Source organism: Cynoglossus semilaevis, chromosome 1, assembly GCF_000523025.1.
Source record: "Cynoglossus semilaevis isolate Cse_v1.0 chromosome 1, Cse_v1.0, whole genome shotgun sequence".
In the NCBI taxonomy this organism is placed as follows: Eukaryota; Metazoa; Chordata; class Actinopteri; order Pleuronectiformes; family Cynoglossidae; genus Cynoglossus; species Cynoglossus semilaevis.
Window position 1 is genome coordinate 17595645 of NC_024307.1, and position 12453 is coordinate 17608097.

Consider the following 12453-nt stretch of genomic DNA (forward strand, 5'->3'; position numbering starts at 1 on the left):
GTGAAAACAACCAATGATTGAACAGCTTTGTTTTTGTTTTGTTTTAAACCAGTGTCCATTTCAGACGTGTTTTACGTGTTAGAGACAGGAATGTCTTTGGCAAAGGTAAAAATCCAGAAGGTTTGAAGGTTTAAGACTTGAGTTTAACCATTGAGTATAAAGTAGGTCAATAATAAGTGTGTGTGAAGTTTCAGGTGAGAACAGAAGGTAAAACTCCTCACCTGAGCCTGCAGCGTCAGGACCAAACAGACTAGAGAGATGACGCGCTGCACTTTCCACAGATAATTCCACATGTCTGCGGCTGCGCGCTGTTGGTGACCATCAGGGAAATAGAACCTCAAAGTCTCAATGAGCCAGAACACAAATGAAGCAGAACCAGAATCCTCCTACTTGGAAGGTCCAGGAACATGCGGGGTACGGTAAATCCTCTGACACCGCTGCTGCTGCTGCTGCTGCTGGTTCTGTTGGTACCGTTTGATCCGCGGACGCACGGGGAACAGAGACGCAGACTGCGCTTCTGTGCGCACCTCGACGCAACTGAAGAAGTGCGGAAAAGCTGCAGCCTCCGCCGCTCCAGAGCTGGAGCAAATGATGGACAGTTGAGCCGACCAATCACAACACGGGTGGGCGAGAGTTCTGAAAGGCGGAGGATGATCAGAGGGCGTAGGGAGAACAGCTGATGGATTTACTCCTCTAGTTTGATTTAAATTACATTATAGTACAATTAAAAAATGAATATAAATAAAAACGAGTTTTAACTTCACTTCAGCCAAGGTTTTCCTCAAAGTCAAAATTTTGTAGAATATTTTAGGTGTGTGTGAATGGATACCTTTTGGACAGCAGATACATTTTGTTATTATTATGGAGAAAGTAAAACACGCAATTTGATCTTTTTAACAACATTTCATGAAATTAAACATTCACAATCTACGACAAACGAATGAATAATAACAAATTAAAAATAAACCAAAGTTTCAGGTTGTTGGTGTTTAACAGCACAGTGAGAATCAGCTGTTCACTGATCTGCAGCGGGCAGAAACATGTCTGTGAGCGCCCTCTATTGACCATACCCTCACCGTCAGTGTAACCGTCAAATGTCAAACTATATATTATTGTATACTATACACTCAACTAAAAAAGTAGTTCATTATAAGTATAGTTCACAAAAAGCAGAAATATTAGTTGTTCAATCATGAGTAGAATATTGGAGCCCAAGTTTTGAGGGTTTTGTTATTAACTAATTTGTGCTGTTTTTATTCTTATCTTGTTTGTTACACATTTACACCACCTTAGACCATATCTTCAAATATGTTTACTTCAGTAAATAAGTAACAGAAACACTGAATTTCAAATCAAACCATTTTCTAAATCATTGGAGCAATAAAACAACAACGTGAAGTCTGTAAACTCTCATCCAATTAGGAATAAATCTCAGATTTAAAATAATCTCACACCTGTACAGTGAGTGCTGTAAGAGTAATTTGTTGACCTTACTTTGGCACCGTTAGTTCAAAGCTACATGATTGTTACATAGAAAGGCTCTAAGTCTGTGCGAAAAGTGCTGCACCGTTCTGTGTCCTACATCCAAATTTGAAACTGCAGCTTTCCACTGGTCAAACACAGAGAACAGACAGTGTCTCAGACTCCAGACGCAGCGACCGTCTAACGAGACAGCTGCGTCTCCATGCAGCGCGGGTTGGACCGTGGTGCTGGTCTACAGGACAGACTGCGACAGGTGGAGGGTCTGACGCTCTGCAGCAGATGTTTCCTCCCAGTGAGGCAGGTGCAGACATTTGTACATAGCTGTGTACATAGACATCGTTCACACGACTGCATGCAGACACACTCATTGTCCGCTGGTCGTTATTTTATGATGATGACTGCTCTTATCAGTGGTGATAAGAAAGAAGAAATTAACCTGGAGAGTGTGGTGGTTAATTATCTGCACTGAAGTCTGAACAGGAAGAGGATTAGTGATCAAAGTGATGTTTGATCGTCACATTCATTTTTTTATAAAAGACCCACTCATAAAACAACTGACGTTTTTGTTTTCTCTGCCCAAATGACAGAATGTGTGCAGCCCAGAGCTGTGTTGTGTAATCCGTCACACTGACAGTTGTACTCCACATTAATTTGTTAAGAATGTCGAAGGTGACAGAAATCTGGCTGATCTCCACCAAATGCAAGTACAATCATTTCATATTGTTGCTACATCTACTACTAATCTGCTTCCCACATACACAGGAACACTTACTGTGTGAAAGGTTTTTAAAAGAAGGAAAAACAACCGTGTCAAACTCAATCAAACCAACGACCAACCTATCAACAACTGGTCCAATTAATGATCAGACTAACAGATGACCAGCTGATAATAATAACTTGGTTTTAAAACATACACCTGACCAACAAAGAATCTAATTAACTAATCAGAAAGCTGTCTACACTAACTCTCCTCTCAGGCAAATCAACCAACCAAGCCATCAACAGACAAGTAAAAAAAAACAAAAAACATTATTAACTTTCCACAAAGACTCGGCCATCAAACTTCTATCCTAGGACAACAGAATGTAATTATGAATGTAGAGATAATTAACAAGGACAGAATGTATTGATGAATAAATTTATGACTTAATATGAACAAGATGATAAAACGAGGACAAAGTCAAATTAGAGCTGATTTTGCCAAGTAAACAACATATGACTGAGATCCAATCATAGTGAATACGTTATGGTAGTATAATAAACCTAGGACAGAAAAAAGACACATTAAAACTGGCTGTCAGAATTAACACTGTTGACTGACCATTTGTCCTATCAACCAACTGACATCATGACTACAGACACAGCCATGGACACGTCATCAACCAACCAGCTCATCAATTGACTGCCAGACATCTGACCAGCAACAACTGGTCTGACCTGGTTAAACAAATGTCTAAAGTAAAAACCACAGTACGAAGATGGAGGACAACTGTTCTGCAGTGAGGAGAGGGAGGTAGGAGGAGCAGATCCAGTGGGCGACTGGTTGTGACTGAACCATTTATTCAAACTAAACTCTTCACCAACTACTTTCCTCCTGCTCAGACCTATCCATCGCATCAACCGTCTTGTTTTTCTTCTGCTTTTCAATGAAAGATTCCAACCTGAAACAACACCAGTTTTCCGGTTGTGCAGGTGAACGTCGGAAGGATTAAGAAATGCAGCGGCAGATAAAGTCACATGTGGCTTCACTGGGCCTTTAATGCAGAACAAAGACTAAACAAAAGCTGAGCTGAAGTCTACACACTGATCTGATCTGATCTGATCTGATCTGTCCTGCAGCTCAAATAGAGACCTGCTATCTGCCATCGTGGCACTGTCGCCTCTTATCCTCCTCCTTCTCCTTCTGCTCCTCCTCCTACTGCTGCTGCAGATGCTGCACGACCGACTTAACTAGTTCAGTGGTTGATTAGTCAGTCAAGGTTAAGTGTAGGTCAAGTGTGGGTCAATCATATTGAAATAAAAACTATTTACATTGTGTAGCAAATTAAAACGTGAAGGTCATCAACACTCCTGAGAATAAAGGTGAACATCAAAGTGACTAAATCCATATGGATGTCATCTAAAGTTGACATCCTGGTAAGTCATGGCTAGCATGGTTTTCTAACCCATCGTAAAGGGAGGGATGAGCAGAGGAGTCCGAGCAGTGGTTGTTTATCTGGCTCTGACCCTGGGGTTCGGTGAGTCAGTCTCAGGAGTGGTTGTTTATCTGGCTCTCACCCTGGGGTTCGGTGAGTCAGTCTCAGGGGTCCGGCGGAGGACAAGACACACACTCGACTCATATGATTCATGATGACACGCCCCCCACTTGGACATCAGCGAAGGGCTCGGTGAATGTGCATATGAAACTGGTGGGGTTCAATACCTCCAACAAGGGTTAAGAAGAACTGCTCTAGAGATATAGAGGTGGAAAAGCGAACAAAAGTGAAGCTTAAGGTAACAGGATTAGAGAATAGGAGATAAACTGTATAAAAACTGTAAAAAAAAAAAGTTGACTTAAAACTGCCCAGGGAAAAAAAAGGGTAAAAAAGAGCTAATTATTAGCACTACTTTTACTCACCTCTCCACTGCGACATAGTAAATCAATTAATAACCAACTAAGAGACAAAAGTGAGCTAAGTCAACCCAGACCCTCCAAGAGAAATGTGGGCCACATGCATTCAGCCCACTGTTCAACCAGACATCATTTGGTCCACATTTAGTATTCAAAGGTTAAGACAGACTTGTCTGTGTCTCACTGTAGTATCCAGGATTTGAACAATATATAAAAACTGGTCTTTGGTCCACAACTAGGATGTTGACCACGTTCTTGTGGCAATGGGGTTGATGTGCAAAATCATTTACTGCGTGTCAGACAACACAAACAAATGACATCAGTTCAAATTAGTTCACATTTGTCTAACCCTTAGTTAGATGAGACAAAATTGTCTGGTTCACTTTGTCATGTCAGTGACGTGGGCCCCATTCTTCTGGCTGTGGGACCAAGAGAACATTGGCCATATTCTTTTTTTATATTTACTTAATTAAATGATGAGTTTCTCCCGGTGTACCATCCTCCTGACCTCTGTCTTCACCCCCCACCCCATCTTCCACCACTCATCATGAAGCTACTGTTTGTCATAAAAGCACCCCCGCCCCCATCTTCCATCATGAAGCTACTGTTTGTCATAAAATCAAAGACTAATGTGTTTTGAAAAGAAGGAAAACACGGAACAAGCACAATCGTTCTTAACCCCCAGTCCAGGAGGGAGAAGGGAAGAAAAAAGAAGAGAAGAAGAAAAGAGCTGCCATAGAAACGTTTACAAGTGCCGTCCTGAGGAATGCAAACACAAGCGAGTGCAGCTCTTATCTGACAAAAGAGTAAACTTTAGACCGTCTTGTTACGGCTTGTCTGTGTGGTCGCACAACGTCAACACAGCCGCTCACAGCAGATCAGTTTCTCTGCAGGTCCGATTGTTTTAAGTTTTTTTTAAATCCCTTCAATAACCCAGCAACTGCTAATCCTGTTTACAGCAGCAGCCCAGGTGGAGCCCAAGTCTGCACAGTCACACACGCCCACATTCACACACTAAGTCACTCACTGCCTTGCTCAGGGGCATCTGAAGCGGATGATGGCCTTTAAGGAGTGGAGAGAGTTGCTCATTCAACCATAGGTTCCCACACTTGTGATGATACCCAGAATCACAGCTGTCACCGTGGAAATGACTGAGTCACATCACAGGTTTGAACTTCACTCTCAGCGGCAGGGATGTGTTAAATTCCCAATAATTTGAACATCAATTATTTTGGCAAGAACATGTGGCAATAACCCAATCACTTGATGCACATTTGCCTGTAGATCAACCAGAATGTTCTGGGGTCAACTCCAGACTCCAAGTTTAAACACCACATCAATATCACTGACTGTAGGAAAACCATCATACTGTAGTCATTAAGATGAGAAATAAGTAAAGATCATTTAACAAATGTTCTTTGAAAACAGTTCAGTCTGAACAATTGTTCAGATAATAAATTACATTTACAGTCCTGCTGACTGCAACAGTACTGAAACCATCCACTACCTTATTTCCGCATCGATATAGTAATTTTAATTCTTAGAGAAAAATCTAGATCAGTTGTGTTTGACCAATAGATGGACTCAGTTTGATGACTGAGACATGGACAAGCATCAGATCAGTTGTTTTTACCAGACTAAAGGGGAAAAGTTAATCCTTTGGAGTTTTCTATTAGAATTTAGATTGGATTTTAAAGTCTGATTTAGTCTGATTCACAGTAAGTGTCCTGGTTGGTACAGTCGATGGACCAAAGCCAGAGATTTGTCAGATTTAAGAACAGGAGCAAACACATCAGGCAGTGATGTCACACTAAGGACTGAAGCCATTCTGAGCTGAAGGACTTGAAGGCAAACACCTGACACACACACACATTACTGCACTGATTTATGACAAGTGTGTATGTATTTCTCAAGCTTCCCATAAAATATACACTACTATATCTTTTTGATAATTGTGATGCCTAAAAATGTTGATATGATCAACACTGCCTATACTGGGTCTGAAAATAGGTTTTCTAAGTAAATCTCCCCTTCCATATATTAATAATAGTTAATTAATCCTTTTGGGGTAATTGTTGCTTAAGTTATTAGAAAGATTAATAGTTTTGTAATAACAAAGAGCTCAGATTCAATGTTTACATGAGCTGTGAAGCTGCCAATTAAGAAGTCCTTTGTTAACATGTAACTTGAACTGTTAAGGTGTTTGTGATTGAAAAAGCCTTGATTTCAGTAAATATGACCTCCTAATCCTGCAAATTTAACAAATAAACATTTTCAGTCATTTTCAGACAGCTAGCAGCATGATGATGGAGGAGAGGTAAACTATCAAATTAGGGATATGACGATTCATTGGGAATCAATTAAAAATCGATACAATTGTGTGACATTTTTCATCGGTTGTAAAAAAAAAAAGTGAGTAGTGCATGTTACACAAAAAGTCAGTGATCATACCATGAGACTATATACTCTAGTAAAAAAGGTGGCAATAGGTGCCTTAAATGGTAAACTGCCAATGGTATTTGCATAGTACACACATGAAGAATCATTGTATTTTATATTTTTTCTGGAGGTCATTTTGTTTCAACAAAACTTCCATCCATCCATTTTCTTCCACTTACCCATTACCAGGTCACGGGGGCAGCAGTCTCTATGACCGCCACCCAAATCACACTGCACCGTACCAACCCCCCTGAACCTTCCTGCGGTTGGGGGGTGCACTGGAAGGGACCAACCACCCTGACTGGGATTTGAACTTGCCCACGAGGTGAACCCTGGGGTTCCACACCAATGACAGAGACGTTGCCACTGGGCCAAAGCGCCACCTGATAGAATCTTATCACAAACAAAAAATTACAAATCATATTATATCAAAAGTTGAGTGTATCGTTACATCCCTATATCGAGCATGAAAAATTTGCATCGAGCCATCCAACTTAAATATAAAGTACTTATAAATGTATCCAGGTGGGAAACACATACAGCCAATGGTAACATGAACTATTCAGTTTCTTGACCAGTTTTATTGAAAATTCCTCTTCAGAGGTAATCAATCATAAGATTTAAAGTCAAATCTAACGGGCATTAAAAACATGATACTTTGCTTTTATAAAGGGACAATTCATTAAAAACCACATGAAGCAGATTTGCTGGTCTCCATCACACTCAGGAGCCTCCCTGTGGACACACCTATGTGTTCAAATCCCTCACATGTGGCTCAGGTGGATTTTCATAAAGACATCTCTCACTGCTCTGGTCTTTTCACACTCTGACTGATGGCAGGCCTGCTGCACAGTGTCTCTCACCCTGCCGCAGCTCGGCTCAGGCTCTGATTTCAGTGCTAAAACCCTCTTCACAAGACCAAAGAACAAACATAACACACACACAAAGCAGGTCCCTGTCATCTAACACGGCAGCATATGGGCCCCAGTTCCCACACCCAGATCCATGTAAACATCTTATTAAGAGCTGCAGGGTGGGGAGCCCTTGGCCATAAAGGAGGGGAACAAAACACTCTGACACACACACACACACACGCACACAATGTCATTAGAGCGCTGTGTGAGATTGTTGGCTGAAGGTGCTGCAGGTTCTGTGAAGCTGCAGGTAATCACTGCAAATTAATACCTGCACAAACTCAAAGAGTCTTTCTGTGAAGTCTGAGGAGGAGGAAGGAGGTGAGGCTTTAAAAAAAAACAAGGCAGAGGTGAGGCTCCTGCCTGCATCCTGATTATCTGAGTTCCATCAGCTTTTAGATGAAGTGGAGTGCAGAATTTTCAACAACTGAATGGGTTAAGGTGCACATATTTGAACGTGGTTTTGCACAGTATGGGTTAACATAAGCTTAAAGGTGTAAATTGGGGATGCTCAAACAGATACTCAGTAATGGTGTATGCTGGAGGAGAAAAGAATGATAGCGATGTTAGATAGTATTGGTATGTAACATCTTCACCTATGGAGATGCCTGGGCCCAGCGGCCTTGTAATCAAATATCTGCAGTTTGAATCCCAGCAGGCCTTGGTGTATTGAAAAAAAACTACTACTCCATCCCTCTGTGCATTACCTATGTTTATCCATGGATTCCTTCTGTCTGGTGTGGAACCAAAACTATGTTTCACAAATAAGTTAAATGCAGAGAGTAAAGAAATAAGAGTACTGCAGTACTGAGAAATAAAAAGACTATTTCATAACAAATCACCACAGACCCCTGTATAAATGTTAAAAAACGTTTTCCATAGAGAAGCAGGTCTGGTTGTTATCTTCATCACAATCTGATTTTCTCTCAGCACCTTCTCCTTGTGTGGTTCATCTGATGACTGTCTGCAGACAAACCAACACTTTCCCTGTGTTCACTGCTGCCTGTGTGTGAATACACACGTGTCAGCCTCTGATGTAGAGATGAAGACACAGAGAGGAAACCACCAAGATGAAGGAGCCAGCATATATCCAGACTAAAATATTTTAGATTTCAGATATAACCGAGTACTACAGACTCACCACAGGAGGCAGCATTCCCCTGCACCAAAGTCCTTAGAAAAATATGAGAATTTTGAATTAGCAAACGCAGTAGTTGTCTTTCCATAGGTGTCTCCGCTTGTCAAGCCAACAATTAAATTTGGTTACTTTCAGAAAGTGTTTCCAGTAGGTTGTGCTCGGTGACACAAACTGACCACAGGAGGCAGCAATAGACCAGCAGCTCTTGTTTTTCTCTATGAACTAAAATCATTGATTTTCTTGGTAAACATTGATCTGTGGCCAGAATCACTGATCTTTTCTTTGAGTTAAAATTATTCATTCTTCTATGGACTTTCAAGACATTTCAGAATTAGCTGCTTACAACCCAGAGGGTCTTGTAAGGAAAACCTTGTCCATGATATAGCAACATTAACAAATTATAAAATTAATCTGAACTTAATTTGTGACATTGTGGCATTTAGTGAATTATTGTTTTTTCTTGACAACCATGTTTTCTATGAACACACACTGACCTTGTTTGTTGTCACTCGGATGTTGAGATGATCCTGCCTCCTTCTAAGTTTCAGCGGAGGTGCGTGTCTTTGATGTGCCTGGAAAATGACCAATATCAATATCAGAGCAGTCATTTCAGCATAAACCATATTTAATTAAAACAGAAAACATGAATCTTGACTAAAAGCCTAAACAGAGGCTTGAGATGCCTGTAAAATTACTGTGAAATCAAAGAGATTAAAGCTGTAGTTAAGTGTCATTCACATCCTTGACTTTTTGTTTGAGAATTGACTGCTGTCATGCAACAGCAGCCACAGCACCAACATGTCGGAGCCTAATGATGACCCGAAGAATGTCTTCAGTCCCAACACGTTAGCTTGTCTTCCTCAGTTCTCTGCTTTTTCCTTTGAATTCTTTTCTTTTTTTCCTATTAAAACTGTACCTGGAACAACATCCTGGCCTCAGTGGGAGGCCAGCCTGGATGCGGGAGAAACTTCACTCTCACCACCACCACCACCATCACCACAATGACATGTAGATGCTTGACTGCATTTTTGTGGAGGTGGACATATTTGCGTTGAATCACGCACATATTTCTGGCTACAATCAATCCCAGGTTCCAGAGGTGACAGGAAACAAGCTTTTCTGGCCAATCTCGGGTCATCAAAGTGTTTCCTGTCATCAACATCCTCACCAAAATGTGATTGTAATGGATATTGTTTGATTTTGTTGTATTCTACTGGCCATATATAAGAAATGGACTCAGTTATACAGTGTCCAACCATGATGGTATACTAAAGTCCCAGAAAACACCAGAAGGTCTTCATTCTTTTTTTATAAAACTGCTAGAATTAAAATATCAACAAAGACTTTCCTCAGATCAATTTAACTAAAGTCTTCGTCATTATTACTGGAGCATGGAGTTAATACACTGTTTTCCTGTTCGAAGGGAGGGGAGAAAGAGGACAAATCCAACAAAAAAAACCTATTGGCCAACTTCAACTGTTGGATTTTTTGACCCTAACTCCTACTGGACCTCTCTTCTTCAGCAGCTCTCTTTAGTTTCCTCTACAGTGGATCATCTGTTTCCATCACACACACCAAACATATTCAAGTTCTCCCTCACGTACCCTTTACCTCTTGCATGGCATCTCTCTCTCTCTCTCCCCCTCTCCCTCTCTCTCTGTCTCATCTATCATCCAATCTCCCCATCTTATCTCTCCATCTGCGTGCTCTTAACACCTCCTCTGGTCTGCTCATTTCTGATTCTGTCCAACCACAAGTTCACAAACAGCCCTTCTACGGAACCACACTCACACAAACATTAGGTCATCAACTGGGCTGTTAGGGTGGAGCAGTATAGGACTGAAAATATCTGCTCATGCCTCCATCACTCTTCGTCTGACCGGCCACAGCGGTGAATGTGTGTATGCTGTTGGACTGTGGAGGTTTTTTCTTTTCTACAGCCCACTGTTAAATGATTGAAGTGTCCTTTCACAGCCAAACTGACCATTGTTTCCACAACAATCCTCCATCTGACACAGGAAGTGATACACAGGACACAAACACAATGACCAGAGCGGCTGCTGCTCAGTGACAACACAACCCTGGCTCCACACAGCAGTGGGAAAAGTTTACACACACACACACACACACACCGGGGAAACCTTCTAACAAACATAAAGTAGATGTAAGGACGTCTTAGAAGTGAACATTTTTTAGTTTAAACAGCTCTGCATTTATAAAAAACTAATGTTGGTCTGGTGACTTCATGAAACCAAAGACCTTCAGATGCTCTGGCTCTGATCCATACACAGGACACTTCTTGTCTAAATTCCACCTTAACCTTCCTCCAGAGCTTAATACCTTAGTCCTGTTATTAGCTTAAATCTTACCTTAAATAAACTTAACGTAACTAAACCCTGGTATAATTACAGCATATGTGAAGAGGCAGGTATGAATTATCACATTCATTTTATAAATTAATTAATTGTTTCAAAAATGATAAAGCCAAATAAAAGCAAGTGCAATTAAAAGTACATTTTATTATCCATTAATTCAAATTCACAAATTGTATTAATAATTAATATACAGTTGAATATTAATTTAAATAAAATAAAACAGTTGCATGTTTGTCAGACTGGACGTTTTACTCAAACTCAGCAGCACAAAAATCATGAAATTTGAAATGACTTCAAAGTGGTGTCAAAAATCGGAAAAATAAAAATGACTCCTGACAAGTTCAGAAGGACTGATTGGACTGTCTTGAACCTTGAAACTATAATAAACCTATCCCGTTGCTTGTTAGAGTGAAATGACCAGGAAGACTGATAATTGACATTGACAAATTAATCCAGTTTTTAGCAGTTTCATGTTTGAATTGAATACTGTTATTATTAATGTAGAAGGTCGGAGCCAAAGCTCTGGCATGACCTTGACACTCGTTTGGCTCACAGTAGGAAAAGAAAAGAATAAGGAAGGCCATTTGGTAGGAATGCCAGCGGAATTCCCCGGAATCTCCTCTCCTTCCACATCCACCCCCTTTTCCATCACTGCTCACGAATCCATGAGGAGTTTTTAAATTTGCAGTACAATGGCCTAAGAGGGAGGCTATTCTGTGACCATAATGCAAGGAAACGTTACCTCAAAAAATGTCAGGAGCACAGAGAGGCCCTCGCTGTTGGAACAATCAGGGAGGAAACCCAGGCAGGTGCCCACCTCCTGTAAAAATATCCCACTGAGAAGAGCTGAGGAGAGGGGTAGGCGGTGGAGTGGGATCCTGTCTATATTTATGGCAGAAATTTAAGCTGAACATCACAACTGTAACAAGTTACACTGCAGTAATGTCTCTGACACAGCAGCAGTTGACTGACAACAAATCAGTTTTAAAACATCTACAGTTTTATTGACATTTCATTGACTAAAGCTGGATAAAACTTGATCAACCATTCAGTGGTATGCTGTTGCTTCCCTCTTCTGGCTGTTCTTTCTCTTTTTGTCATCAATAACTTTCTCTATTTTGAGCAGATTTTATGTTTAAGTAAGTGAGTTCAACTTGAGCTTCACCTGTTTCTTACACCAACAACCACCAGTGTCAATCAAACTGCATCGATTGTCAGTTACCGCATAAAATACAACTTCAGAAATCAGCTTCTGTCAGCGTCTGTCATGTGGATACTTTCAGCCTGCTCTCCATACCGACTAAAAAAATTCCAGTCAGTCAGTGACTAATTATTAAACTACCACCTGCAGATTTGCGTTTATGACTCAGACCAGCTCAACATGGCACCATCATGTTCTTGTCTTTTTTCTCCTAATCCCTCCTCTCTTCAGGATCGTAATCCACAAGACCCTGCTACAAAAACAAAACAACACCCACAGCCCACCCCACTTCC

At 40.8% G+C, this 12453-nt stretch overlaps 1 protein-coding gene across 3 annotated transcripts in view; it reads right to left on the reverse strand.

Annotated features, from left to right (window-relative positions):
- Positions 1 to 12453, reverse strand: part of LOC103382808 (protein jagged-2) — a 57297-nt gene that overhangs the window by 38606 nt on the left and 6238 nt on the right. For all 3 annotated transcript variants that reach the window (XM_025055287.1, XM_025055283.1, XM_008315732.3), the window contains exons 2-3: positions 9079 to 9156; positions 222 to 636 (exon numbers count right to left, since the gene is read on the reverse strand). In XM_025055287.1, coding sequence (XP_024911055.1) covers positions 222 to 293 — 72 coding nt within the window. In that variant the 5' untranslated portion in view covers positions 294 to 636; positions 9079 to 9156. The remainder of the gene's footprint in view (positions 1 to 221; positions 637 to 9078; positions 9157 to 12453) is intronic.